The sequence below is a fragment of the Mirounga angustirostris genome, unplaced genomic scaffold (genome assembly GCF_029215605.1).
Source record: "Mirounga angustirostris isolate CCGP_5_RB_7025 unplaced genomic scaffold, mMirAng1.0.hap1 SCAF_4, whole genome shotgun sequence".
NCBI lineage: Eukaryota > Metazoa > Chordata > Mammalia > Carnivora > Phocidae > Mirounga > Mirounga angustirostris.
Genome location: NW_026991712.1, coordinates 92212040 through 92237826, shown reverse-complemented (window position 1 = coordinate 92237826; position 25787 = coordinate 92212040). Strand labels below are relative to the sequence as shown.

Genomic DNA, 25787 nt, shown 5'->3' with positions numbered 1-25787 from the left:
ATTTGTAGTATTGTAGTTATGCTGCTGCTTTCATTTTAGTTAATAATTTGTGGTTTTCTTTATTAGTGTTGTCAGAAATTTATCTTTTTTTTTTTTAAATCTCAGTGTGAGCCTTTTGTTTCATTGGTTTTACTCAATCTTTAATTTTCTCTTTTATTTCATTTCACTTTTATTATTGCCTTTCTTCTGCTAGTTTTAGGTTTAATTTTCTCTTTTTCTATTAAGTTAGAACCTGAGGTCCTTCATCTAAGATCTTTCTAATTTGGATTGGTCACGCTAGAACTGTCCCTATAACCTTTCTTCTTTTCTTCATGAAGGCATTTAGTGCTGTGAATTTTCTGTAAGGATTCCTTGAGCTTCACCTACAAATTTTGATGTTTCCATTTTCTTTTAGTTCAAGCCACTTTCTGATTTAATTTTTTTAAAAATAGCTTTATTGAGATCGAATTCACATACCATACAGTTCAACCACTTAAAGTGTACATTTCAGTGGTTATTTATTTATATTTTTTCCTAAGGATTTTATTCATTTGACAGAGAGATAGAGTACAAGTAGGCAGAGCGGCAGGCAGAGGCAGAGGGAGAAGCAGACACCCTGCTGAGCAGGGAGCCTGACGCGGGACTCGATCCCAGGACCCTGGGATCATGACCTGAGCCGAAGGCAGACACTTAATGACTGAGCCACCCAGGCACCCTCAGTGGTGTTTAATATATGCACACTTATATGCATCCACCACTGTAATCATCTAGTATCACTTTTGATTTCTTTTCTGACCCTTAATTATTGAGAAATATATTACTCAGTTTTCAAATATTTGGAGATTATCTAGATCCCTTCATGTTATTGACTGCCACTTTAATTCTACTATAGCAAAAACATACTCTGTATGGTTTGAATCCTTTTAAATTTATTAAGACTTGTTTTACAGCCCAGAAAATGGTCTGTATTGGTAAATGTTCTATTTACATTTGAACGGAATGTGTATTTTGCTGTTGTTGGGTAGTGTGTTTTATAAATGTCATTTAGGTCAGGTTGGTTGATAGTGTGTTGCTCATCTTTTATGTCCTTACTGATTTTCCTTCTTCTTTTATGAATTATTGAGTGAAGCATGTTGGATTTGCCTAATATGCTGTGGATTTGTCTATTATTCCTTTTATTTCGGTCAGTTTGCCTCATATATTTTGAAACCCTCTGATTAGATGTGTAATGTTTACATTGTTATATTCTCTTGCTATATTCTCTTGATGTATTAACCCTGTTATTATAAAACCCGCTTTGTCCCTGCTCTGGAAACTACTGTCTGATATCCACATAACTGCTCCTACTTTTTAATAAACATCTTTATGAGATTTACTTTACATACCATAAAATTCACCCATATAAGTGTACAGTTAGGTGGGAGCTTCAGCCCCTCCTGTAGGCTGATGATTTCCAAATGCATCTTCAGCCCTGGAGATCTTAACCTGCTTGCTTTGTTGGCTTTTTAAACACAGCATGTCTAAAATACTTACTCATTTCTTTCTCACTCTTTCCCTTTATTCCAAGTCAACCTTTTCTCTATTTTCTGTTTAGTTAATGCTTACCCCTTTCTATCCAGTCAGTAGAGTGAAAAACCTATCATATTACTCCTTTTCCCATTCACGTTTAATCACTTACTTAAACTTATTGGTCCTGCCTTTCTAAGGTCTCTGATATTTGGTCCCACTTCTCCCTATCTACTTTAGATGGATTTTATTAGGTCCTTATCATTTTTTGCTTGGGTGACCTCCTGACTCCCATTTCCTGTATCATTTTCCTTCCTAACTCCCTTGCCACCGCATTAGTCCTCAGTGTTTTTTTGTTTTTAAGATTTAAGTACAAGCATGCCATTTTCAAGTAGAAGCCCTTTAGTGGCTTCCTTTTGTCATCAGGATGCAATGCAAGCTCTGTTCATGCTTAAGATTTTGTCCTCTCCAGCTTCCTTGTTATATTCAGTCTGTTTACTGTACCATACCCTCTCCCACCACACACACTAACGTTTAGCATCCACAGCAACTTACTTGCTAACTAGTGTGTTGTGTCACTTCTTCCATATCTTTATATACTATCCCTTCTATGCCTAGCATGCCCTCGTTTTCTTGATCTGCTTGGCAAACTCATGTTTTTTCTTTTAATTTGTATTTGAAGATCATGCATTTCTTTTTTTTTTCCCAAGATTTATTTTTATTTTCGAGAGGGAGGGGGAGGGGCAGAGGGAGAAGGGAGAGAGAATCCCAAGCAGACTCCTCTCTCAGTGCGGAGCTTGATGTGGGGCTCAGGCCCAATCCCATGACCCAGAGATGCACCAAAACCAAGAGTCAGGACGCTTAACTGACTGCACCACCCAGGTGCCCTGAAGATTATACATTTCTAAACTATTTTCCTATGTAAATCTTCTCAAGGCATACTTGTTTGCTTCGAGAATACTTTTTCTGTGGATATCTTACTACTTCTGTCTAACCTACAGTCCCTGGTACACCAACTGTAGTTATTTACTTCCTTTTTTGTGATTCACTCATTTTGTATTTGCTTTGTTTGCATAGGATTGTTAACCTCTGTGGGCAAATAATACCTTATTTTTCTTTGTATTCCCTGCACCTAGCTCAGTGCCCCTCACATTTGGTAGACATTTATTGATTATCATTGAGTTAAGCTGAAATTAATTCAATGACTGATAACTAGTGATTTAATCGGAAGTTACCATTAACTCAAACTAAAATTCCCTAAAATGTAGTTAGATTGATCTATAACAGTTCTCTCTTGTAGACAATTTTTTTTGATAGCCATATGGATGACCTATATCTGACCAAATTTAAGATAGAGATGGTGAGTTGTGTTGATGGTTCATGAGCTGCGTTATTAAAACGGGAACATGAAAGAACTTGGTATTATATGGGGCCCACATGTCCAAAGTAAGTGGATTTGGTATGGAAACTTGAGGGTCATTGGATTTCTCAGTGAATTTTGTTTCACTTTGAATCTCTTTCAGTTTTTTTCAGGTGACGGACCAGTTACTTGTATTGATGAATGGTTGTGCTTTCCTTTTAATGTGTTTTCTTAAGAATGGATTCACTCTTATGGAATAGGGAACCCAAATGTGATAGAGTTTGTGCTGTTTGGTTCTTAACTACAAATCTGTACACCAGAAGGTACACGGTTTAGCTTAAAACAGTAACATTCAGAAAGTTCTTTGTTGTTTGTATGACAGTGTATTCTGCGCACGTAGAGTGCATTCATTTGCTATGAAGACTCATCTTAGACCATATTTGTGAAAAACCCTCTGAAAATAATTAGCACTATTTTAACTCTTGGTTAGTTTGAGTTTAAGGAATTCTTCCTTTATGACCTTGAAGCAGTGGCATTTCTTTTTGGAAAGTCTTAAATTCTTTCAGGCACTTGCCACTGAATATTGTTATTCTGGTATATTCTGTACCTGCTGCTGATTATCTTGTGGTCGTTTCCTAAAACCATTCTTGGCCTGTGATTGTGCATAAGTAGCTAGCTTGTGCTCTCTCTGTCTCTCTCAAATAAATAAAATCTTAAAAAAAAAAAAATTTTTAAAAGGTCATCATATAGGTCATTGTCATTTATCTTTTGGAAGAGAGCATTACATTTTTGAATCATTCAGCATGTTTTTTAGTCAACCCCTAGGATGATTAGAATTTGGAGATTAGTAAGAGTCACTTTAGTAAAATTCCTCACTTATAATGCTTTAGAAAAGTTATCTGACAAAGTCTTTAAGGGCTTTTATGTTTCTTAAATCTAAATCAGAAGACAGGGCCTGGAAATGCAATAATGGATGTGAATGAAAGCTGATGTAAACAGTGGTTTTACCTTAAGAGAAAAGAATGTGTCAGTGCAAGTTTGAGTGCTTGGAGTCTAGACAGGTGAGACCCAAAGGGTGGGAAGGAAGGGCAGTGACCTTTATTGGGGGCCTCATTTCTGTTCGTTTCCTTCCCTTGCTGCACTCTGGTTTCTAATAATTTGTAGATTCTTTGGGTTTCCAGTGTATAAATCATATTATCAATGACAGAAGACTTTGAAATTTTTCTTGTATTTTCATCTCCTTTACTTTGCTGGCTAAGACATCCAGTACAATCAATCAAATAAAGTTTTTTTTTAATTTTTTTTGCATTTTTAAAATTTTATTGTGTTAATCACCATACATTACATCATTAGTTTTTGATGTAGTGTTCCATGATTCATTGTTTGCGTATAACACCCAGTGTTCCATTTAATACGTGCCCTCCTTAATACCCATCATCAGGCTAACCCATCCCCCCACCCCCTCCCCTCTAGAAGTTTGTTTCTCAGAGTCCATAGCCTCTCATGGTTCGTCTCCCCCTCCAGTTCCCCCCCTTCATTTTTCCCTTCCTACTGTCTTCTTTTTTTTTTTTAACATATATTATTTGTTTCAGAGGTACAGGTCTGTGATTCAACAGTCTTACACAATTCACAGTGCTCACCATAGCACATACCCTCCCCAGGGTCTATCACCCAGCCACCCCATCCCTCCCACCCTCCACCACTCCAGCAACCCTCAGTTTGTTTCCTGACATTAAGAATTCCTCATATCAGTGAGATCATATGATACATGTCTTTCTCTGATTGACTTATTTCGCTCAGCATAATACCCTCCAGTTCCATCCACATCATTGCAAATGGCAAGATCTCATTCCTTTTGATGGCTGCATAATATTCCATTGTGTATATATACCACATCTTCTTTATCCATTCATCTGTCGATGGACATCTTGGCTCTTTCCACAGTTTGGCTATTGCGGACATTGCTGCTATAAACATCGGGGTGCACGTACCCCTTCGGATCCCTACATTTGTATCTTTGGGGTAAATACCCAGTAGTGCAATTGCTGGGTTATACGGTAGCTCTATTTTCAACTTTTTGAGGAACCTCCATACTGTTTTCAAGAGCGGCTGCAACAGCTTGCATTCCCACCAACAGTGTAGGAGGGTTCCCCTTTCTCTGCATCCCCGCCAACATCTGTCGTTTCCTGACTTGTTAATTTTAGCCATTCTGTCTGGTGTGAGGTGGTATCTCATTGAGGTTTTGATTTGGATTTCCCTGATGCCAAGTGATGTTGAGCACTTTTTCATGTGTCTGTTGGCCATTTGGATGTCTTCTTTGGAAAAAATGTCTGTTCATGTCTTCTGCCTATTTCTTGATTGGATTATTTGTTCTTTGGGTATTGAGTTTGATAAGTTCTTTATAGATTTTGGATACTAGCCCTTTATCTGATATGTCATTTGCCAATATCTTCTCCCATTCTGTTGGTTGTCTTTTGGTTTTGTTGACTGTTTCTTTTGCTGTGCAGAAGCTTTTTATCTTGATGAAGTCCCAATAGTTCATTTTTTGCCCGTGCTTCCCTTGCCTTTGGCGATGTTTCTAGGAAGAAGTTGCTGCAGCTGAGGTCAAAGAGGTTGCTGCCTGTGTTCTCCTTTGGGGATTTTGATGGACTCCTGTCTCACATTGAGGTCTTTCAACCATTTGGAGTCTATTTTTGTGTGTGGTGTAAGGAAATGGTCCAGTTTCATTCTTTTGCATGTGGCTGTCCAATTTTCCCAACACCATTTGTTGAAGAGACTGTCTTTTTTCCATTGGACATTCTTTCCTGCTTTGTCAAAGATGAGTTGACCATGGAGTTGAGGGTCCATTTCTGGGCTCTCTATTCTGTTCCATTGATCTATGTGTCTGTTTTTGTGCCGGTATCATACTGTCTTGATGATTACAGCTTTGTAATAGAGCTTGAAGTCCAGAATTGTGATGCCACAAGCTTTGCTTTTCGTTTTCAACATTCCTGTGGCTATTCCGGGTTTTTTCTGGTTCCATACAAATTCTAGGATTATTTGTTCCATTTCTTTGAAAAAAGTGGATGGTATTTTGATGGGGATTGCATTGAATGTGTAGATTGCTCTAGGTAGCATTGACATCTTCACAATATTTGTTCTTCCAATCCATGAGCATGGCATGTTTTTCCATTTCTTTGTGTCTTCCTCAATTTCTTTCATGAGTATTTTATAGTTTTCGGGGTACAGATTCTTTGCCTCTTTGGTTAGATTTATTCCTAGGTATCTTATGGTTTTAGGCGCAATTGTAAACGGGATTGACTCCTTAATTTCTCTTTCTTCTGTCTTGTTGTTGGTGTATAGGAATGCCACTGACCTCTGTGCATTGATTTTATATCCTGCCACCTTACTGAATTCCTGTATGAGTTCTAGCAGTTTTGGGGTGGAGTCTTTTGGGTTTTCCACATAAGGTATCATATCATCTGCAAAGAGTGAGAGTTTGACTTCTTCTTTGCCGATTTGGATGCCTTTTATTTCTTTTTGTTGTCTGATTGCTGTGGCTAGGACTTCTAGTACGATGTTGAATAGCATTGGTGACAGTGGACATCCCTGACGTATTCCTGACCTTTGGGGGAAAGCTCTCAGTTTTTCCCCATTGAGAATGATATTCACTGTGGGTTTTTCATAGATGGCTTTTATGATATTGAGGTATATATCCTCTATCCCTATACTCTGAAGAGGTTTGATCAAGAAAGGATGCTGTACTTTGTCAAATGCCTTTTCTGCATCTATTGAGAGGATCATACGGTTCTTGTTCTCTTTTATTAATGTATTGTATCACATTGATTTGTGGTTGTTGAACCAACCTTGCAGCCCAGGGATAAATCCCACTTGGTCATGGTGAATAATCCTTTTAATGTACTGTTGGATCCTATTGGCTAGTATTTTGGTGAGAATTTTTGCCTCCATGTTCATCAGGGATATTGGTCTGTAATTCTCCTTTTGATGGGGTCCTATGTTTGGGGATCAAGGTAATGGTGGCCTCATAAAATGAGTTTGGAGGTTTTCCTTCCATTTCTATTTTTTGGAACAGTTTAAGAAGAATAGGTATTAATTCTTTTTTTTTTTTTAAGATTTTTATTTATTTATTTGACAGAGAGATAGAGAGCACAAGTAGGCAGAGCGGCAGGGAGAGTGAGAAGCAGGCTCCCCACTGAGCAGGGAGTCAGACGTGGGGCTCGATCCCAGGACCCCAGGATCATGACCGGAGCCGAAGACAGCCGCTTAACCGACTGAGCCCGGTATTAATTCTTCTTAAATGTTTGGTAGAGGGGCACCTGGGTGGCTCAGTTGTTAAGCGTCTGCCTTTGGCTCAGGTCATGATCCCAGGGTCCTGGGATTGAGCCCCACATCGGGCTCCCTGCTCAGCAGGAAGCCTGCTTCTCCCTCTCCCACCCCTGCTGCTTGTGTTCTTCTCTCGCTGTGTCTCTCTCTGTCAAAAAAAAAACAAAACAAAGTTTCTTAGATTTCCCCTGGGAAGCCATCTGGCCCTGGGCTCTTGTTTGTTGGGAGATTTTTGATTACTGCTTCAGTTTCCTTAGTGGTTATAGGTCTGTTCAGCTTTTCTGTTTCTTCCTGGTTCATTTTTGGTAGTTTATATATGTCTAGGAATGCATTCATTTCTTCCAGATTATCTAATTTGCTGGCATGTAGTTGCTCATGTGTTCTTATAATTGTTTGTATTTCTTTGGTGTTGGTTATGATCTCCTCTTTCATTCATGATTTTATTTATTTGGGTCATTTCTGTTTTCTTTTTGATAAGTCTGGGCAGGGGTTTATTAATCTTATTAATTCTTTCAAAGAACCAGCTCCTAGTTTCATTGATCTGTTCTACTGTTCTTTTGGTTTCTATTTCATTGATTTCTGCTCTGATCTTTATTATTTCCTCTTCTCCTGCTGGGTGTAGGCTTTATTTGCTGTTCTCTCTCCAGCTCCTTTAGGTGTAGGGTTAGGTTGTGTATTTGAGAACTTCCTTGTTTCTTGAGAAAGGCTTGTATTGCTATATACTTTCCTCTTAGGACTTCCTTTGCTGCATCCCAACGATTTTGAACAGTTTTGTTTTCATTTTCATTTGTTTCCATGAATTTTTTAAATTCTTTAATTTCCTGGTTGACCCATTCATTCTTTAGTAGGATGCTCTTTAGCCTCCGTATATTTGAGTTCTTTCCGACTTTCCTCTTGTGATTGAGTTCTAGTTTCAAAGCATTGTGGTCCGAAAATATACAGGGAATGATCCCAATTTTTTGGTACCGGTTGAGACCTGATTTGTGACCTAGGATATGATTGATTCTGGAGAATGTTCCATGGGCACTACAGAAGAATGTGTATTGTGTTGCTTTGGGATGGAATGTTCTGAATATATCTGTGAAGTCCCTCTGGTCCAGTGTGTCATTTAAAGTCTTATTTCCTTGTTAATCTTTTGCTTAGGTGATCTGTCCATTTCAGTGAGGGGGGTGTTAAAGTTCCCCACTATTATTGTATTGTTGTCAATGTGTTTCTTTGCTTTTGTTATTAATTGGCTTATGTAATTGGCTGCTCCCATGTTAAGGGTATAGATATTTACAATTGTTAGATCTTCTTGTTGGATAGACCCTTTAAGTAGGATATAGTGTCCTTCCTCATCTATTATAGTCTTTGGTTTAAAGTCTAATTTGTCTGATAGAAGGATTGCCACCCCAGCTTTCTTTTGGTGTCCATTAGCATGGTAAATGGTTTTCCACCCCCTCACTTTCAATCTGGGGGTGTCTTTGGGTCTAAAATGAGCCTCTTGCAGACAACATATTGATGGGTCTTGTTTTTTTATCCAGTCTGATAGCCTGTGTCTTTTGATTGGGGCATTCAGCCCATTTACATTCAGGGTAACTATTGAAAAAAATGAATTTAGTGCCATTGTATTGCCTGTAAGATGACTTACTGTATATTGTCTGTGTTCCTTTCTGGTCTATGTTACTTTTAGGCTCTCTCGTTGCTTAGAGGACCTGTTTCAATATTTCTTGTAGGGCTGGTTTCGTGTTTGCAAATTCCTTTAGTTTTTGTTTGTCCTGGCAGCTTTTTATCTCTCCTTCTATTTTCAATGACAGCCTAGCTGGATATAGTATTCTTGGCTGCCTATTTTTCTCATTTAGTGCTCTGAATATATCATGCCAGTCCTTTCTGGCCTGCCAGGTCTCTGTGGATAGGTCTGTTGCCAATCTAATGTTTCTACCATTGTAATTTACAGATCTCTTGTCCCGAGCTGCTTTCAGGATTTTCTCTTTGTCTCTGAGACTCATGTTTTATTATTAGATGTTGGGGTGTTTACCAATTTTCATTGATTTTGAGGGGGGGTTCTCTGTGCCTCCTGGATTTTGATGCTTGTTTCCTTCCCCAAATTAGGGAAGTTCTCTGCTCTAATTTGCTCCAGTATACCTTCTGCCCCCTCTCTCTTTCTTCTTCTGGGCTCTCAATTATTCTAATGTTGTTTTGTCTTATGGTATCACTTATCTCTCGAATTCTGCCCTCGTGATCCAGTAGTTGTTTATCTCTCTTTTTCTCAGCTTCTTTATTTTCTATCATTTGGTCTTCTATATCACTAATTCTCTCTTCTGTCTCATTTATCCTAGCAGTTAGAGCCTCCATTTTTGATTGCATCTCATTAATAGCCTTTCGATTTCGACTTATTTAGATTTTAGTTCTTTTATTTCTCCAGAAAGGGTTTCTCTAATATCTTCCCTGCTTTTTTCAAACCCAGGTAGTATCTTTATTATCGTCTTTCTGAACTCTAGTTCTGACATCTTACTAATGTCCGTATTGATTAGGTCCCTAGCAGTTGGTACTGCCTCTTGTTCTTTTTTTTGAGGTGATTTTTTCCATCTTGTCATTTTGTCCATAGGAGAATCGATGAATGAGAGAACAAAATGCTAACAGGGTAACAACGACTTGAGAAAAATATACACTAAACAAATCAGAAGAGACCTGAAACTGGGGGAAAAGAAAGGGAAAGAAAGAAAAAGGAAAGAAAAAGAGAAAGATTAAAAAAAAAAGAATATGATCAAATATGATCAGGCTGGTGAATAGATCAGTGCCACACGCTACATTTTTGGTATATTTTGGTCTGTTAGAAGAAACTGCCTCCCCAAATTTTAAAGAATGAAAAGCTTATATATGTACAAAAATAAGGGTAAATACGATGAAGGGATGGAATATGACTGTAAAGATGAAAATTAAAATAGATTTTATAGAAGGAGTTGATAAGTTGGTTGAAAAAAGAAAGAAGAGAAATAAAAAAAAAAGAATGTAATCAGGCAGGAGACTAGAACAAAAGCCATACACTAGAGATTTCGGGTATATTTTAGTCTGTTAGAAGAACCTGTATCCCAAAATTTTAAAGAGAGAACAACTTATATATATATATACCAAAAATAAGGTTAACTACTATGAAGGGATAGAATGTGACTCTAAAAATGAAAAATAAAAAAGATTTTTAAAAAAGGGATTGATAAGATGGCTGAAAAACGGAAAAAGAAAAATTCAAAAAAAAAAAAATTAAAAAAATTAACTTTGAAAGACTAAAGAATGATGGTAAAAAAGCCGTGAATTCTATGTGCAGTATTCTCCTAGCGCCGGCATTCTGTTCTTTTCATTGATGGGTAAATTTGTTCTTGTCTGGCGGTTCTTGCTGATCTTCTGGGGGAGGGTCCTGTTGCTGTGGTTTCCAAATGTCTTTGCTGGAGGTGGTATTGCCCCGTCCTTGCCAGTCCGGGCTAAGTAATCTGCTCGGGTTTGCTCTCCAGAGCTTTTGTTCCCTGCGAGCTTTCCGTACAGCTTTGGAGGCGGAGAGTGAAAATGGCAGCTTCCCAGTCTCCACCCCGGAGGAGCGGAGAACTCGGGGGCCCCGCTCATCAGTTAGCCCCCAGAGAAAAGCAGTCAATCACTCCCGTCTCCCTGGTCTCCGGCCACACTCCGTGCTCACCCGGCCTGTGACCGAGTGTTTCTGTCTCTGGCACACGACCCTGTGTGGAGTCTCCAAACCCAGCAGATCCCTGTGGTGCGCTCCTGCGCTGCTCGTCCTGGGGGAGGAAGGGGAGTCTCCCCGGATCTGCCGCTTGTTGGGTCCCTGCTGGAGGAGCAGTGGCCCGACTGTGCCGCGGATCACGGTTTATGGCAACCCCGAGCTGAAAGTCCGCTGCTCGGCTCCGTCTGTGCAGCCGGCTTCCCCGCTGCCATACCTGGGAGCTCTGCCGCACTCAGGCACCCCCTTCTTCCTGTGACCCCGAGGGTCCTGAGACCACATTGTCTTGTGAGGGTTCCACCCCCAGCTTAGCCACCCGAGCGACGTCCCTCAGCGGAGTAGATTTCTAAAAGTCCGATTTTGTGCTCGGCTGCTCTATCACTTGCCAGAAGTGGCCAAGGGAGGCCCCCTTCCCCATCGTCTGTCCTCCCGAATATTGCCTCAGATTCACTTCTCCGCACGTCCTACCTTCCAGAAAGTGGTTGCTTTTCTGTTCAGAGAGTTGCTGCTATTCTTTTCTTCCATCTTCTGTTGAGTTTGTAGGTGTTCAGAATGGTTTGATCCCTATCTAGCTGAATTCCTGGGACCAGACGAAATTTAGTTCTCCTACTCCTCCGCCATCTTGCTCCTCCTCCCTCAACGTTTTGTTGGTGAGCTTTCTTATTTGTTTCCTCATTTTGAAGGGAATGCTTCTATAGTTTCACTATTAAGATTGCTATTTGCTATAGGTTTTGGAAGGTATTTTTTATTAGGTTGATAAAGTTCTCTTTTTCTCCTTTGCTATAAGGTTTTATTTTTTTTAACGATTTTATTTTTTAAGTAATCTCCTCCACCCACGTTGGGACTTGAACTCACAACCCTAAGAGCAAGAGTTACAGGCTTTCCGACTGAACCAGCCAGGCGCCCCTTGCTATAAGGTTTTAAAATCAGGAATGGATGTTGGATTTTATCATTTTACTCTTCTGTTTCTACTGAGTGATTTATATAATTTTTATTCTTTAATAATACGTAAATTACATGGATAGAATTTTCTGATGTTAAGCTATTCTTGTTTCTGGGATAAGTTCAATTACTTATGATGAATTATTTTTTTCTATGTTTTATTGTTGCTGATTAACTTTGCTGGTATTTTAATTAAAAAAAAAACTGTTGTGAATGAACTTAGTCTGTGATTGTCCCTTTTTCATAGTAATCATTCAGTTCTGTTTTAGACATGTTGAATTGGAGGCGTTTGGCAAATAGTCGATGGCAGTGTCTTACATATTGTTAGAAATTTGGATTTGGAGTACTTAGTAACCTGGTAAAGGCTGACCATATATACATATGTGTATGTATTTTTTTTTGTGTGTTATAATAGTTGAAAAAATACAGTTGGTTGGTGTTGAATTGGAAGAGTACATAGAGTGAGAACAGAAGTGGGGATGGAATACGACATTTTGGGGGCCAATTGATCATGGTAAAGCCAGTGATCAGCAGTTTGTTGGAAAGGCAAGTGTGAGGAAGAGGTGGTTTCAAAGGATGGATAAACTTTGTTATCAGTTTTTAACTGTGATGGATAAAAGAGTGATGTGAGGTTAAGGTAAGTAGAAATAGCAAGTGTAGTGCTTTTGAAAAAGTATAGTGATTGAAGGAAGGGGGACACTAGTGATGGTGGAGACAGGCAGTTTTGAGGGAAGTTTTTATTGATTTATTTTTAAGGACGGATGAGACTTTATGTTTCTTAGGTGAAGAGTAGAGAGGGAGAGAGTATTTGTCTATCTGCCTAAATCTTTGCCAAACAAGATTTCAATGTAATTTTTTTTTAAAGATTTTATTTATTTATTTATTTATTTGACAGAGAGAATGAGAGAGAGAGCACATGAGAGGGGGGAGGGTCAGAGGGAGAAGCAGACTCCCCGCTGAGCAGGGAGCCCGATGTGGGACTCGATCCCGGGACTCCAGGATCATGACTTGAGCCGAAGGCAGTCGCCCAACCAACTGAGCCACCCAGGCGCCCCAATGTAATTTTTTGTATTCTTATGTAATTGAGGATTGTATTTGCCCTTCAGAATGTTTCCAAACATGACTTATTTTAATACTCTAATTGGAGAGGGAAATTTGTTACCTGGTTAGTTTCTTTCTGGCAAATCAGCTCTCAGATACTAGTGAAAGCCTCAGGGAAAGAGATCATTTAGGTTGGAGAGTGTGTGGTTCAGTTAATATTAGGTCATTTTACCAAACATAAAAGTCACAAAACAACAGTGGCTTAATAAGCAAGATAAAAGCTTATTTGTGATCACACAAATTCTATAGGGCGGTTTCAGTAAGGGAGGCTGAGAAATAGTTTTATTTTTAGCAGGAGCATGTGTTTAGCTAAAAAGTGAAGGCTGTAGGATGAAAGAAGAGGGGAGAAGAGGTTGAGAAATAGTGTTTGTATCTACACAGTAAGAGACAAACTCTTAAATACAATTCATCTTTTATATGAAAGGCGCTATTTGCATAAATGGTTAAGAAGTCCAGATGCGTATGCTTATGTCTAGGCTCTCTACTTACTAGCTCTGTGACCCTGAACAAATTACTTAATTTTTCTCTTTGTGCCTTAGTATTTTTCTAATAAGATGGAGAACAGTGCTTAATAGAGGGTACCTCATAAATTGGTGTGAGAATTAAATAAGATAATCTAAGTCATTGACTAAACCAGTGTCTTATATGATTTAAGCCACAACAATTGTTGTCATTTGCCTTTGCTTTTCAAGGACCAAGGGTGCATGGAGGGACAGAACAAAACAAGACAAAACAAAACAAAACCTTATATTATGTATAGTGTAACAAAAGTGAGTTAAATATTACACATTATTAACATGTAATTGAAAAAAGTAATTTCAGATCTCATGAGAACGTGTATATGTAAGACTGGATTTTATTGGAAGCCTTGGAAGGTGCCCAGAGTTAGCCCAACTTCAAAGTTTAGGTCCCAGTTCTACACAAGACCACCTCACTTCTGACACCACCTGCAATTTTAGGGGTCTCCCACAACCACCACCAGGTTTGATAATTTGCTAGCACTCATAGAACTTACTGAAAGGAGTTACACTCATGAAAGGATTGTAGATTATAGGGAAAGGATAGAGGTTACAGTCAGCCAAAGGAGGAAGCACATTGGATAAAGTCCAGGAAGGTTCCAGATGTGGAGCTTCTAGTGTCCTGTCCTTGTGAACTCAGGACATTACTCTCCTCCCCTCAAAGTGTGCCAGTACATATTGCTAACCAAGTAAGCTTGCTTAAGCTTTGGTGTCCAGAGTTTTTATTGAAGCTTTGTTGTGTAGGCATGATTAATTGATTGCCCACATGATTGAACTCAGTCTCAGTAAAACTGACCCAGAACCCTCACCCTAAGTCATATGGTTGATGTTTCTAGGGTGGCCGGCCTTGACTCTAGGACTATCAGATGTGGCCAACCCCACCCTAAGATTGGGTGCGGCCAGCACTCACCGTAAACAAGGACACTTTCGTCAGATATGAAAGATTACCTCCTAGAAGTTGAGGACAAAGGCCAGACTTCTCTTTGGACGTGGCCAGATTCTTTACTACACAGAAAGATACAAGGCACTGATGGAATCATACACATGTGCAAGTTCAACATGATTCTCTGTTGGAGATATCAAAGTTAAAAAAAAAATCTTAAAAATACATAAGTAAAAGATCAACTAGGGGAAAATAAACATCCAAAAGAGTTGATTCAGCTGGTGTACTTGCAAATCTAGAAATTTGGCCACTAAAAATTTGAGGAGCCCCTTGAAAGGAGGGGCTCAAAAATAAAACTTTGATATATATAGAGAGAAGAAAACTATGAGAGAGGTTAGGATGTTTGAGATAATTAATGGATTACAATATACTAAGTACTTTTATTTACCTTGGATACCACTAGCCAAGTGGTGTAGTTGGGGTAGTACCCAGAATGTACCGATCTTGTGGTTTGTAATGATTTGTGTCAGATTGCAAAGTAAGTCGGGGCAGAGCTGGAAAGAGAATTGTCTCCTGGCTTTTGGATTAAGTACTTTTACCTTAAGTACTTTTTCTCCTCAACTATAAAATGACTCTTGGCACCCAGTTAACGGGAGGTCCAACTCACTTCCTTGAACTCTGGAGTTCCTCTTGAGGACTAGATTGGTCTTTCTTTGAACTCCAGTTCATGGTGGTTATTCTGTGGTGAATGTACTCACTAAATTGCTAAACAAATAATTATTTTTGAGGGACAAATGCAAATTTATAGATCTTTTGATTTTCAAAATATTTTTGAATAAGACTGCACAATACTGGAACAGTATAGTTCTGCTGAACAATGTTTGGATGCCATAACAGTAACTCAAGTGGGATAAAGTGACTGGGGGCTTTCCTATAGAGTACTAAAATTTAGAGGGTTTAATTTTCTATTTTTAAAAATAATTATTAAAAATTGTGTAATTTGAAAATAGTTTACATATATAGGTTGCTCTCAAGTATACTTCACTTTTAGAGAAATAATTGATATTAGCATTTAATTAGTAAAACAGTAAATGAAAATAGGCTTCCCTGCTGGAAGCCTGGATGGAAAAGGGAGGGCACAGCTCTCTGCTAGTTCTGTGGGAGGCTGGCCACATTTTAAGAGCATTTGGTGCCCTCTCAATCCTTGTAGGTTTGCCCAGAAGCTGTTATGTCATTCGTTGCAGGGATGCTGAGAAGTTGCAAGATGTCCCTGGGTATTGGTCCCTGGTTCCTGAGGACACTGATGTTATCCTAGATCATTAAATGACACTGTGTGTGTGTGTGTGTGTGTGTGTGTGTGTGTGTGTGGTGAGGAAGAGGATAGGTGGTAAGGGAAGGAAGGAACCTTAAGTTGATAAGGACTTTTCTGTACTCTTAGACTCATGTGTCATCCACTCCTCACAACAGTCTTGCAAGGTTGGTGGGGATACTCTTCACAGATGGGAAAAGGAGGCTCAGAGAGGTGACATACATCTAATGTCACACAGCAAAAAAATAGCGGGTTCTACCAAAGGCTTAGTTGGTTGATGGCATAGTTTGAGGACATTCATCTATGACATTGTGTTTCATGGCATGCTAAAAGGGGTGTGTGCAGAAAAGGGGAATGTGACTAAAAAAGGTTGGGCAATGTTATGCTAGGCACCTTTACTGCAGAACTTCTCAGAGCCTTTAAAATACCCATGTGCATTGTGAAGCTTTCGAGAGGGACATAGAATGTGTTGTGGCCTGTATTTCTTCCCCACCATTAGGGTGGGCTCTAGAAAGTGGCATGTAATATCCACTGTTTGTGGAGGTTCACTGGTGGGTGAGGATGCTTCCACGGTGATGGCACAGATGAGCCGTTGCAAACATGGTAGGGGCTTCCATGTGCCCTTCAGTGGTAACATGATGCTTGGAGCTAGAAAGGGAAAGCATGGTTCCCAGTAGAGACTCTCCCAGTCATCATCAGGACAGAAACTGCCCTTGAAAGAACCAGTGGTTCCTGTTTGATGTTACTCTTCTTTGGGACCTAGCCCCAGGCCTTCTGCTTTCCTCACTTTGTGTGCATTGTTTGCTCGCTGAGTGAGCGAGTTGGGAACATTCTTAGGTGGAAGTGACGGAACACCTAACTGGTTCAGCCCCACAGAATCTGAAATCTGGGGACTGGCAGTTGAAGGCCCTGGTAGCAGCCTAATGATATCAGTAGCACTTTACGGCTTTCTTTTCTTTCCTGAGCCATGTTGGCCATTTATCCCCAGGCCTTTGTCTGCAAAATGGCTGTCACAGCTTTAGGCATCACAACCACAGCTGAAGACAGGAGTAGGTATTTGGGTAGGTTTGGTCTTAGTAGCTAACAGGCCCTTTTCTCAAATGGCTCTGTCCATTTTTTAATCCCAAAAGGAAAATATTTCCCAGTAGCTCTCCTTTGTCTCTTTGGTTGGAATAGGGTTATGTGATCACCCCTAGCTGCAGGGGCATTTGAGAAAGACTTGGTTGACATAGACACATTTATTATTCCTGGCCTAGGCACAGTGTTTCTCTGTTGGGAAGGAGAGGGAAGGGGGCTGGAAGGCTGATGATGCCCTTTTGCCTGAGTCTTCTGAACAGATCAGCTCAGAATCGCTCATGAATTCACTCAGGGGACAACCTTGGTTTCTCCTTGCTGCATTCTTCCCACCTCCAGTCTGTCTGGAGGCCCCACGGATTCTTTCTCCCTACCCTCAAGTGCCCCTGTGTTTTCCCTGACTGTGTTTGTTGCGTTCTCTCCTGTTTCCCTCATCAGCCCCTTCTTACTGCTAGCAATCCAGTATTTTTTTTTTTTTTTTAAGATTTTATTTATTTATTTGACAGAGACAGAGATAGCAAGAGCAGGAACACAAGCAGGGGGAGTGGGAGAGGGAGAAGCAGGCTTTCTGCTGAGCAGGGAGCCCGATGCGGGGCTCGATCCCAGGACCCTGGGATCATGACCTGAGCCGAAGGCAGACGCTTAATGACTGAGCCACCCAGGCGCCCTCCAGTATTTTTTTCTAAACATTTAACATTTTATTTTTAGGGGTGCCTCTCGCTGTGCCTCTGTCAAATAAATAAATAAAATCTTTAAAAAAAATTTTATTTTTAATATTAGACTGTAAATTGATATTTTTCTCTTGATGTTCTGTGATTTTTAAACACATTTACATATTCCCATAATCACTGTAATTAGGTTACATAGCAATGCTTTCATCCCCCCAAATTCTTGTGTGTTATTCCTTTATGGTTAACCACCCCCCATCCATAACTCCTGGCAACCACTGATCTACTCACCATCCTTATATTTTTGTCTTTTTGAGAATGTCACGTAAAAGGAATAATGTGGAATGTAACCTTTTGAGATTGGCTTCTTTCACTCACATAGCAGTACCTTTGAAATTCATTCAAGTGTGTATGAATAGTTTCTTTTTATTGCTAGTAGTATTCCATAGTGTGGCTAGACCACAGTATAAACAGTGGTTTGTTTATTTACTTGTTGAAGGACCCCTGGGTTGTTCCCAGTTTTTGCCTATTATGGGTAAAGTTGTTATAAACATTTTTGTATGGGATTTTTCCTCCAGTTTTTAGAAATTGTGGTAAAATACATATAACATTTATCACTTTAACTATTTTTAAGTGTACAGTGCATTGGTATTAAATGCACTCATATTGTTTGTGTAACCATCTCCAGAACTCTTCTTCTTGCAAAACTGAAACTCTACCCATTAAACAATAACTTCCCATTTCCCTTTCTTCCCCCATCATCTGGCAACCACCATTCTACTTTCTATGGATTTTGGTTATCCTAAGTATCTCATTGAAGTGGAATCATACAGTACTTGTCCTTTTGTGATGGGCTTATGTATAGGTTTTTGTGTGAATGTAAGTCTTCACTCCTCCAGGATAAATGTCCAGTGCAGTTGCTGAATTTTGTGATAGTTGCATGTTGAATTTCTTTTTTTTTTTTTTAAAGATTTTATTTATTTATTTGAGAGAGAGAGAATGAGCGAGAGCAAGCACATGAGAGGGGGAAGGGTCAGAGGGAGAAGCAGACTCCCTGCCGAGCAGGGAGCCCGATGCGGGACTCGATCCCGGGACTCCAGGATCATGACCTGAGCCGAAGGCAGTCGCTTAACCAACTGAGCCACCCGGGCGCCCCGCATGTTGAATTTCTTAAACTGCTGACCTTTTCCAGAGTGGCTGTACCATTTTCTTTTCCCACCAGCAATGTTATAGGTCCAGCTGTCTGCAGAGTTTGAATTAAATTTCTGAAAAGGTGACTCTGGTGACTACTGAGTTAGATATTTACCCTTAGAGCAGTCATCATTGGCTGATGTGGAAAATAGTAACTACCACTCCTGTACTCATTCACGTGGATTGGGGTAGAAGTGGAGAGAAGATTGAGCTCTCACAAAAGTAGGCCGGGGTAGAAAATCCAGTAGGTGTCCACTGTGGTAGTGGTGTCCAAACCTGTGTGCATACCAGAATTCATCAGAGGAACTCTTCATAATACACAGTCATGGGTTTCATACAGACCTACTGAATTGGAATCTGTATTTTTAACAAGGGCTCAAGAGAGCTCTCTTAAACAATTCCCACAGCAGTTGGGAATTGTTGTGTTTTGAGATCTATAGTATTTTCAAAATGTAGAAGTTTTAGAAGCATATCATGTACTATAAAATAAATGAAAAATTTCCCTAGCTCTTCTCTTTTCCACTTAGCTCTTTCCTTGACCTTATATTTATATTTTTGTACCCTCCCCATACTTAATTCTTTTTTTTTTTTTTTTTAAAGATTTTATTTATTTATTTGAGACAGAGAGAATGAGAGACAGAGAGCATGAGAGGGAGGAGGGTCAGAGGGAGAAGCAGACTCCCTGCTGAGCAGGGAGCCCGATGTGGGGCTCGATCCCGGGACTCCAGGATCATGACCTGAGCCGAAGGCAGTCGCTTAACCAACTGAGCCACCCAGGTGCCCCCCCATACTTAATTCTATTTTTAATTTTCTTTCCCGCATCAAGTTTTCTCTCTGGTTGCTTTCTCTTTCCCTCTCCCTTTTCTTTCCCCCTCTTCTTTTTCATTTGTCTTATGATAAGTTACTGATTGCTCTTTTATCTGTTCTCACTGGGTCCTGCAATTAAAACTTTCTTTCTCGGTTCCCTCTTCTTCCACCTTGTAAAGTGTTTGGTCTTCAGCATCCAGGGCTCATACCAAGTTATATTTATCCTATTTGGGCAGATAGATCTGAGTCTCTCTCACAGATCATCCTTACCTTTTAATGGCCAGAGTAGAAAACATCTATTAGGGTTTGGTGGAGGAAACTTTAAATTTTATGTTCAAAGATTGAGGTTCTTAAGGATCATTCTTACCAGTCTTTTTTTTATTCTCCTCTTATAGGGAAGAAGAGGAACGTTTGAGAAATAAAATTCGAGCTGATCATGAGAAGGCTCTGGAAGAAGCAAAAGAAAAATTAAAAAAGTCAAGGGAGGAAATTCGAGCAGAAATTCAGACAGAGAAAAATAAGGTAGTCCAAGAGATGAAGACAAAAGAGAAGAAGCCACTGCCGCCAGTCCCTATACCAAATCTAATAGGAATAAATGGTGGAGACCCAGAAGATAATGACATAAGAAAGAAAAGGGAAAAAATTAAAGAGGTAATAAAACAGATTTATGATGTGGAGTGGCTATGGTATTTGACTGGATTTAAGTATATATGCATTTGTATCATCTATGGTGTCACACTTTGTTCTTGTTTGTTTTGGGGTCATGGTCATAGTTCAGATTCCAAGTTGGCAATAAGGGCTCGAACTTTCTTTCTTAATATGGATTATAGTACCATTGGACACTTAAAATTTTGATATAATGTTGTTTGGATCATTATACCACTCTGTTGAGAGAACTTTTGATATTCAACATTTTATAAATAATGTAGAATAGATCTGTAAATAATTTATCATTGAATAAGAAATTTCTGAAGTGTTTAGTTACAAGGGACTCTGCTAGATACTATGCAAATCTCCTCATAAACATGCCTCTGAAGAATTAGCATTATATCTGCCATCTTTTGAGGAATAGGTCATGAAACCTTTGACCCATACTGCAGATATCTTCCAGAGTCTCAAAGGATTGAAGAATGGGGAACAATTGACCTCCGAATTCTTTAAATTGTTTAGTCTCAGAAGTCTTTCAATTTGTTATTCTAGGAATTACTTGGAGATAAAGAGAATGCCAGAGTGTGTGTGTGTCGGGGCGGGGTGGGGGGGTAGGCGGAATTTAGTGAATATTACAGTTAAGTTTTGTTAATTAGAACTGCTGATTCTTGGTAGAGTTTGCCTGTTGTACTGCCTGTGAAGAAAAAGATTTTGTCAGGTTGTAACAGTATCAGCAATGTTTCAAAAGGATTGTTTATCATAAAATAAGACAGAAGTTTAGTTCAAATAGTTAAATATCTACTTGGATATATTCTAGTAATGAATATGAAAGATTTAGCAGGTACTTTAAACTTGGCCTTATGAATTATTGTGAGACCTTGACCTTGATGGAATCAAAATAGAGCTGTACTCTGATGTTACCTCAGCTCTGGAGTCTCTTTTATGTGCTGGCTGCTAAAGGCACTTTCTTTGGACCGTATTGGGAAAACATTGATAGATTTTTTTTTTTTGAGATGACTGACCTGCAGTTTTTTTTAGATGTCATTAGAATTTATTGAAATACCTTCTTATGTACATAATAATTCAAGTAACTGTGTGTTTAGGGGACTCCCAAGACCACCCACAGCCTCAGTGATTTGCTAGAAGTATTCTCAGAACTTGGCAAAGCTGTTGTATTCATGGTTTTGGTTTATTACAGCAGTAGCATTCGGATTAAAATTAGTAATAGAAAAGACCCATATGACGGAGTCCAGGAGACACCAGATGCAAGTTTCTAGCTGTCCTCTTCCAGTGGAGTGGTATGGACAGTGCTTAACTCTCCCAGAAGTGATGTGTGGTAAGGAAGTATCACCAACCAGGGAAGTTAACCTGAGCCCTGGTGTCCAGGGTTTTTATTTGAGGTTCATTATGTAGGCGTGGCTGACCTTAGTTCTCCAACACCTCTAAAGGTCAGGCTGATACCATGTGGCCCAAGGCCCCCACCATAAATCACACTGTATGGGTAAACTGTCTGACGTGGCCCAAGGCTACACTTAAACGAAGATACTCCAAAAGGCAGGATAAGAAGATTTAGTGATTATTTTCCAGGAGTCTGGCACAGGCCAAATCTTTTTTTGGGATGTATAGGATTTAGACAACCCAGACCTGGTGAGTTAACCCTTTAGAGCACACCATAATATCCAGTGTTCCTACAAGTCAACACGAAACATATTAAGGTCTCCTGTATAGGCTCCTATTAAACATTATGGTCACTGGCTTAGCACGCAGAGAAAGTTGAAACTTAAGCTCATAGGGGAAGAAGCTAACAAGAAGCAAGGTGATGTGAACTGAAGGATACCTGAAAGTTTGAAGAATTAGAGACATTGTTTACTTCTGAAGGCAGGGGTATAAAATGAAGTTGGAAAGGGATTATTTGAAAATTTTAAAAAGTGCTCTTAACTCCTAGATCCCCAGTTGTCCAGCTTAGGCATCCTAGCTGCTGTCTTCCCTTCCCCAAAAGAAGACTAAAGTGTACTTTTGGAGGGATAAATTAGAGGAGATCTGGATTTGGGGAAAACCAGTTATGGCTGAGGGAAAACACAAAAAAGGTGGTTAGGGTGGAGGGAATTAAGTGAAAAGTGTTCTGAATATTGAGACCACTTTCTCCTGCTCAGCTCTCAGAATTCTTGCAGCCAGGTTTTTATGTTCAGTAAGTGGAAGATGGGAGGACTTCTCTCCAGAGGGACTGGCCCAAGAGAAAAGACCTTCACTGTTCCTCAGTGAAAACCCCTGGGTTTCACCTGTACTCCCTAAGATGAGGCTCAACTCAAGTTTTGCTCATTCACTGGCAGCATTTAATTATCTTGTAAGTGCTTCCCTCTCATGTGAAGAACAAACCAAAGATCACCAGGTGTTTCAGGAAAGTTTCTCACAGCAAAACAGATGAAGAATTCAGGAACTCAGAGAATACAGAAACAATACAGGGAGGACAAAAAAAAAACAAAAAAGAATTAACATCATTGGAGTGACAAAAAATGGAACTCATAAAATGAGAACAGTAAGCTATGAAAAAGAACATTTGCAGAATATGAAGGAGCTCTTAGATATTAAAAAATATGATAGAATTTTAAAATTCAGTAGAAGAGTTGGAAGATAAAATTGAGCAAATCTCTCAGTAGAACAAAGAGATGAGCAAACAAAGTAAGATCAGTCAGGAACATCTAACAAGTGATTAGATGAGGAAAATAGAGAAGCAGTCAATTTAAGAAAATTGGCTAAACCTAAAGAATGTGAGTTTACAGATTGAAAAAACCTACCAACAATGAGCAAAAAAAAAAAAAGGAAAAAAAAAGACTCCTTCTGAAATTTTAGAAAAATAGGCATTCAAAAACGAGCCTAAAAATTTACAGAGGAAAAAAAAGTTTCCACTCAAAAGATGGGATTGTATATAATGGCACCTCAGATTCCTCAACCATAATATTGGAAACTGGAAGAGAGTGGAGCAATGGCTTAGAAAGAATTATATGTTCAGCCAAATTGTGAATCAAATCTGAGGTTAAATTTAGTCATTTTCTCAGATTGCTACTGGAAACTATGCTTCAGCACAAAAATAGGAAGAGAAGAGATTTTGGCAACAAGGGATCTGTCACTAGAGAGAGAAAGGAAGGGCATTCTCAGGACTCTGAATAAGGGACTCAGCAGGGTGACTGCTGTGCTTCAGGCAGAGAGAACAGAAGTTGAGGTTAGAGCAGGAGGGATAGCTTCAGGAAGTTTATATCAGGATAAAATGGAATTGATAGTTTATCTGATGTGTTTGATTATACTGAGACAAGTTTTTGAAGCTCAAGTATAATTTGGAAGTAAATTCAGAATTGTTACATTAAAAACCTAAGTAAACAAAAAGACCCAAGCCCTCAGACAAGTAATTAAAAGCAGGAAAAACAAAAGTTGCCTAAAGTAATATAATAATTATGAGAAAAACTTGTTGTTAATTACATTGGGAGGATGTGGGCCAGGGAAATATATGTGGGGAAGTGTTATGTGGAGGTAGTGGTATAAAAGAGCTAAATTAACTATAGGGGAGTATAGTACATACCTAAACCTTTTTTTAAAAATCAAGAAATAGCACTATAAACTCCATTTCAAGATATAGCGATAAATAGAGGAACAGGTGAAGGGTGCCTGGGTGGCTTAGTCGGTTAAACAGCTGCCTTTAGCCCAGGTCATGTCATGATCCCAGGGTCCTGGGATCGAGTCCCATGTAGGGCTCTCTGCTCAGCCGGGAGCCTGCTTCTCCCTTTCTCTCTGCCTGCCGCTCCCCCTGCTTGTGCTCACTCTCTCTCTCTGCCAAATAAATAAAATCTTTAAAAAAAATTGAGCTTTTTGAGACATGATATGTATAAAATAAAATGTACCTATTTTAAGAGTACTGCTTATTGATGGGTTTTGACAGATGTACATACCTGCATAACAACTATTATCAAGATGTTTATAATCTCAAACATTTTTCTTGTGCCCCACTCTGGTCAGTCCACCCGATTCCTTGGTCCCAGGCAACCACTGATCTACTTTTAGTCATTGTAGATGAAGTTTGTCTTTTTCAGAGCTTTAGTCAAATGGAATCATAAAGTATGAAAGTGTGTGATATTTTGTTTCTGGGCTTTTGCTCAGCATAATTTTTTTGAGATTCATCTATGTGGATTGCACACAAAGGTAATTTTTTTCTTAATAGTATTCCATTGTATGGGTATACCATGACTTGTTTTATTTATTCACCTGTCGAACACTTGTTCAACATTTGTTCTAGTTTTTGGCTATAATGAATAAAGTTGCTATGAACAGTTGTGTACAAGTATGTGTGTGGGCACATGATTTAGTTTTAATTTTGACATTTCAGTCTGTGATCTGTTGCCAGTTAATTTTTTTATTGTCTGAAGTAAGGGCTGTGCTTCAGTTTTTGCCCATAGAGCTTTCTAGTTGTTTCAGCATCATTTCTTGAAAAGATTATCCTTTTCTTATTGAATTACCTTGGCACTTTTATTCAAAATCAAATGACAAGATCAGTAGGTGTTGAGCCTCTTTCTGGACTCGTACCTATTCCATAGCCCTTAATGCCAATAGGACACTGTATTGAATAACTTACAGTAAGCTATGACATCAGGTTAAATCCTCCAGCTTTGTGCTTTTTAAAAATTGTTCTGGCGTTTCTGGGTCCTTTGCCTTTCTAGAATTAGCTTCTTTATGAAAATAGAAGGTTGCTGGAGTTTGGGATTTTACTGAATCTGTAGATGAATTGGGAAGAATTATTAACAATATTCAGTGTTCCATGAACATGTTACATGTTTCCACTTACTTAGGTTTTCTTTAATTTCTCAGCAGTGTTTTATTTCTCAGTATATAATTCTTATGCATATTAATTTATTCTGAAATATTTCATGTTTTTGAAGCTAATATAAATGGAATTATTTTTTAATTTCCATTTCTATTGTTTATTACTAGCATATAGAAATATGTTTGATTTTAGTTTTCTGAACTTGTTTCCCTGTTACTTTAATGAAATCATTTACTAATTCTTGTGGAGTTTTCTTTTTTAGATTGCTTAGGATTCTCCTTATACATAGTAATGTGAATAGAGGTACTTTTCCTTTTTGATTTTTATGCCTTTTATTTCTTTTTTTGTATCGTTACAGTGGCTAGGACTTCCAGTACATTGTTGAAAATAGGTGGTGAGAATGGACATACTTGATCTCAACTTTAGGGGTTAAGCATTTAGTCTTTTGCCGTTAAGTATGATGTTAGCTGTAGGTTTTTTGAAGATCCCCTTTTTTAAAAAGGTTTTAGATGTTTACTTGTAGTTTACTGAGGGTTTTTATCATGAATGGGTGTTGAATCTTGTCAGGTGCCTTGTCTACCTCTATAAAAATGGTTGTATGATGTTTTCCCCTTTATATTATTCTGAATTATATTGATTGGTGTTTGAATGTTAAATTAATCTTCTATTCCTACATTAAACTGTACTTGATCATTATGCAGTATCCTCTCTCTATTGCTAGTTTTTGTTAAGGAATTTTGAATCTGTGTTTTTGAGGTATATTGGTTTTCAGTTTCCTTGTAATGTCTTTTTGTCTGGTTTTGGTGTCTGAATAATGCAAACTGCAAAAAAACAAGTTGAGGAATATTTTAATGAATGGTATACTGTTAATTGAATAGATTTTTGATATACCACAGTCCACTATTAAATAATTCAACTGTTACATAATTAAATACTCCGCTTTTGTGTAGCTTGGAGCTCCT

The 25787-nt window shown here is 38.8% G+C and overlaps 1 protein-coding gene across 4 annotated transcripts in view; it reads left to right on the top strand.

The window, feature by feature from the left end:
* Positions 1-25787, top strand: part of MAN1A2 (mannosidase alpha class 1A member 2) — a 217410-nt gene that overhangs the window by 29338 nt on the left and 162285 nt on the right. For all 4 annotated transcript variants that reach the window (XM_054512663.2, XM_054512662.2, XM_064588567.1 and 1 more), the window contains exon 2: positions 19763-20018. In XM_054512663.2, coding sequence (XP_054368638.1) covers positions 19763-20018 — 256 coding nt within the window. The remainder of the gene's footprint in view (positions 1-19762; positions 20019-25787) is intronic.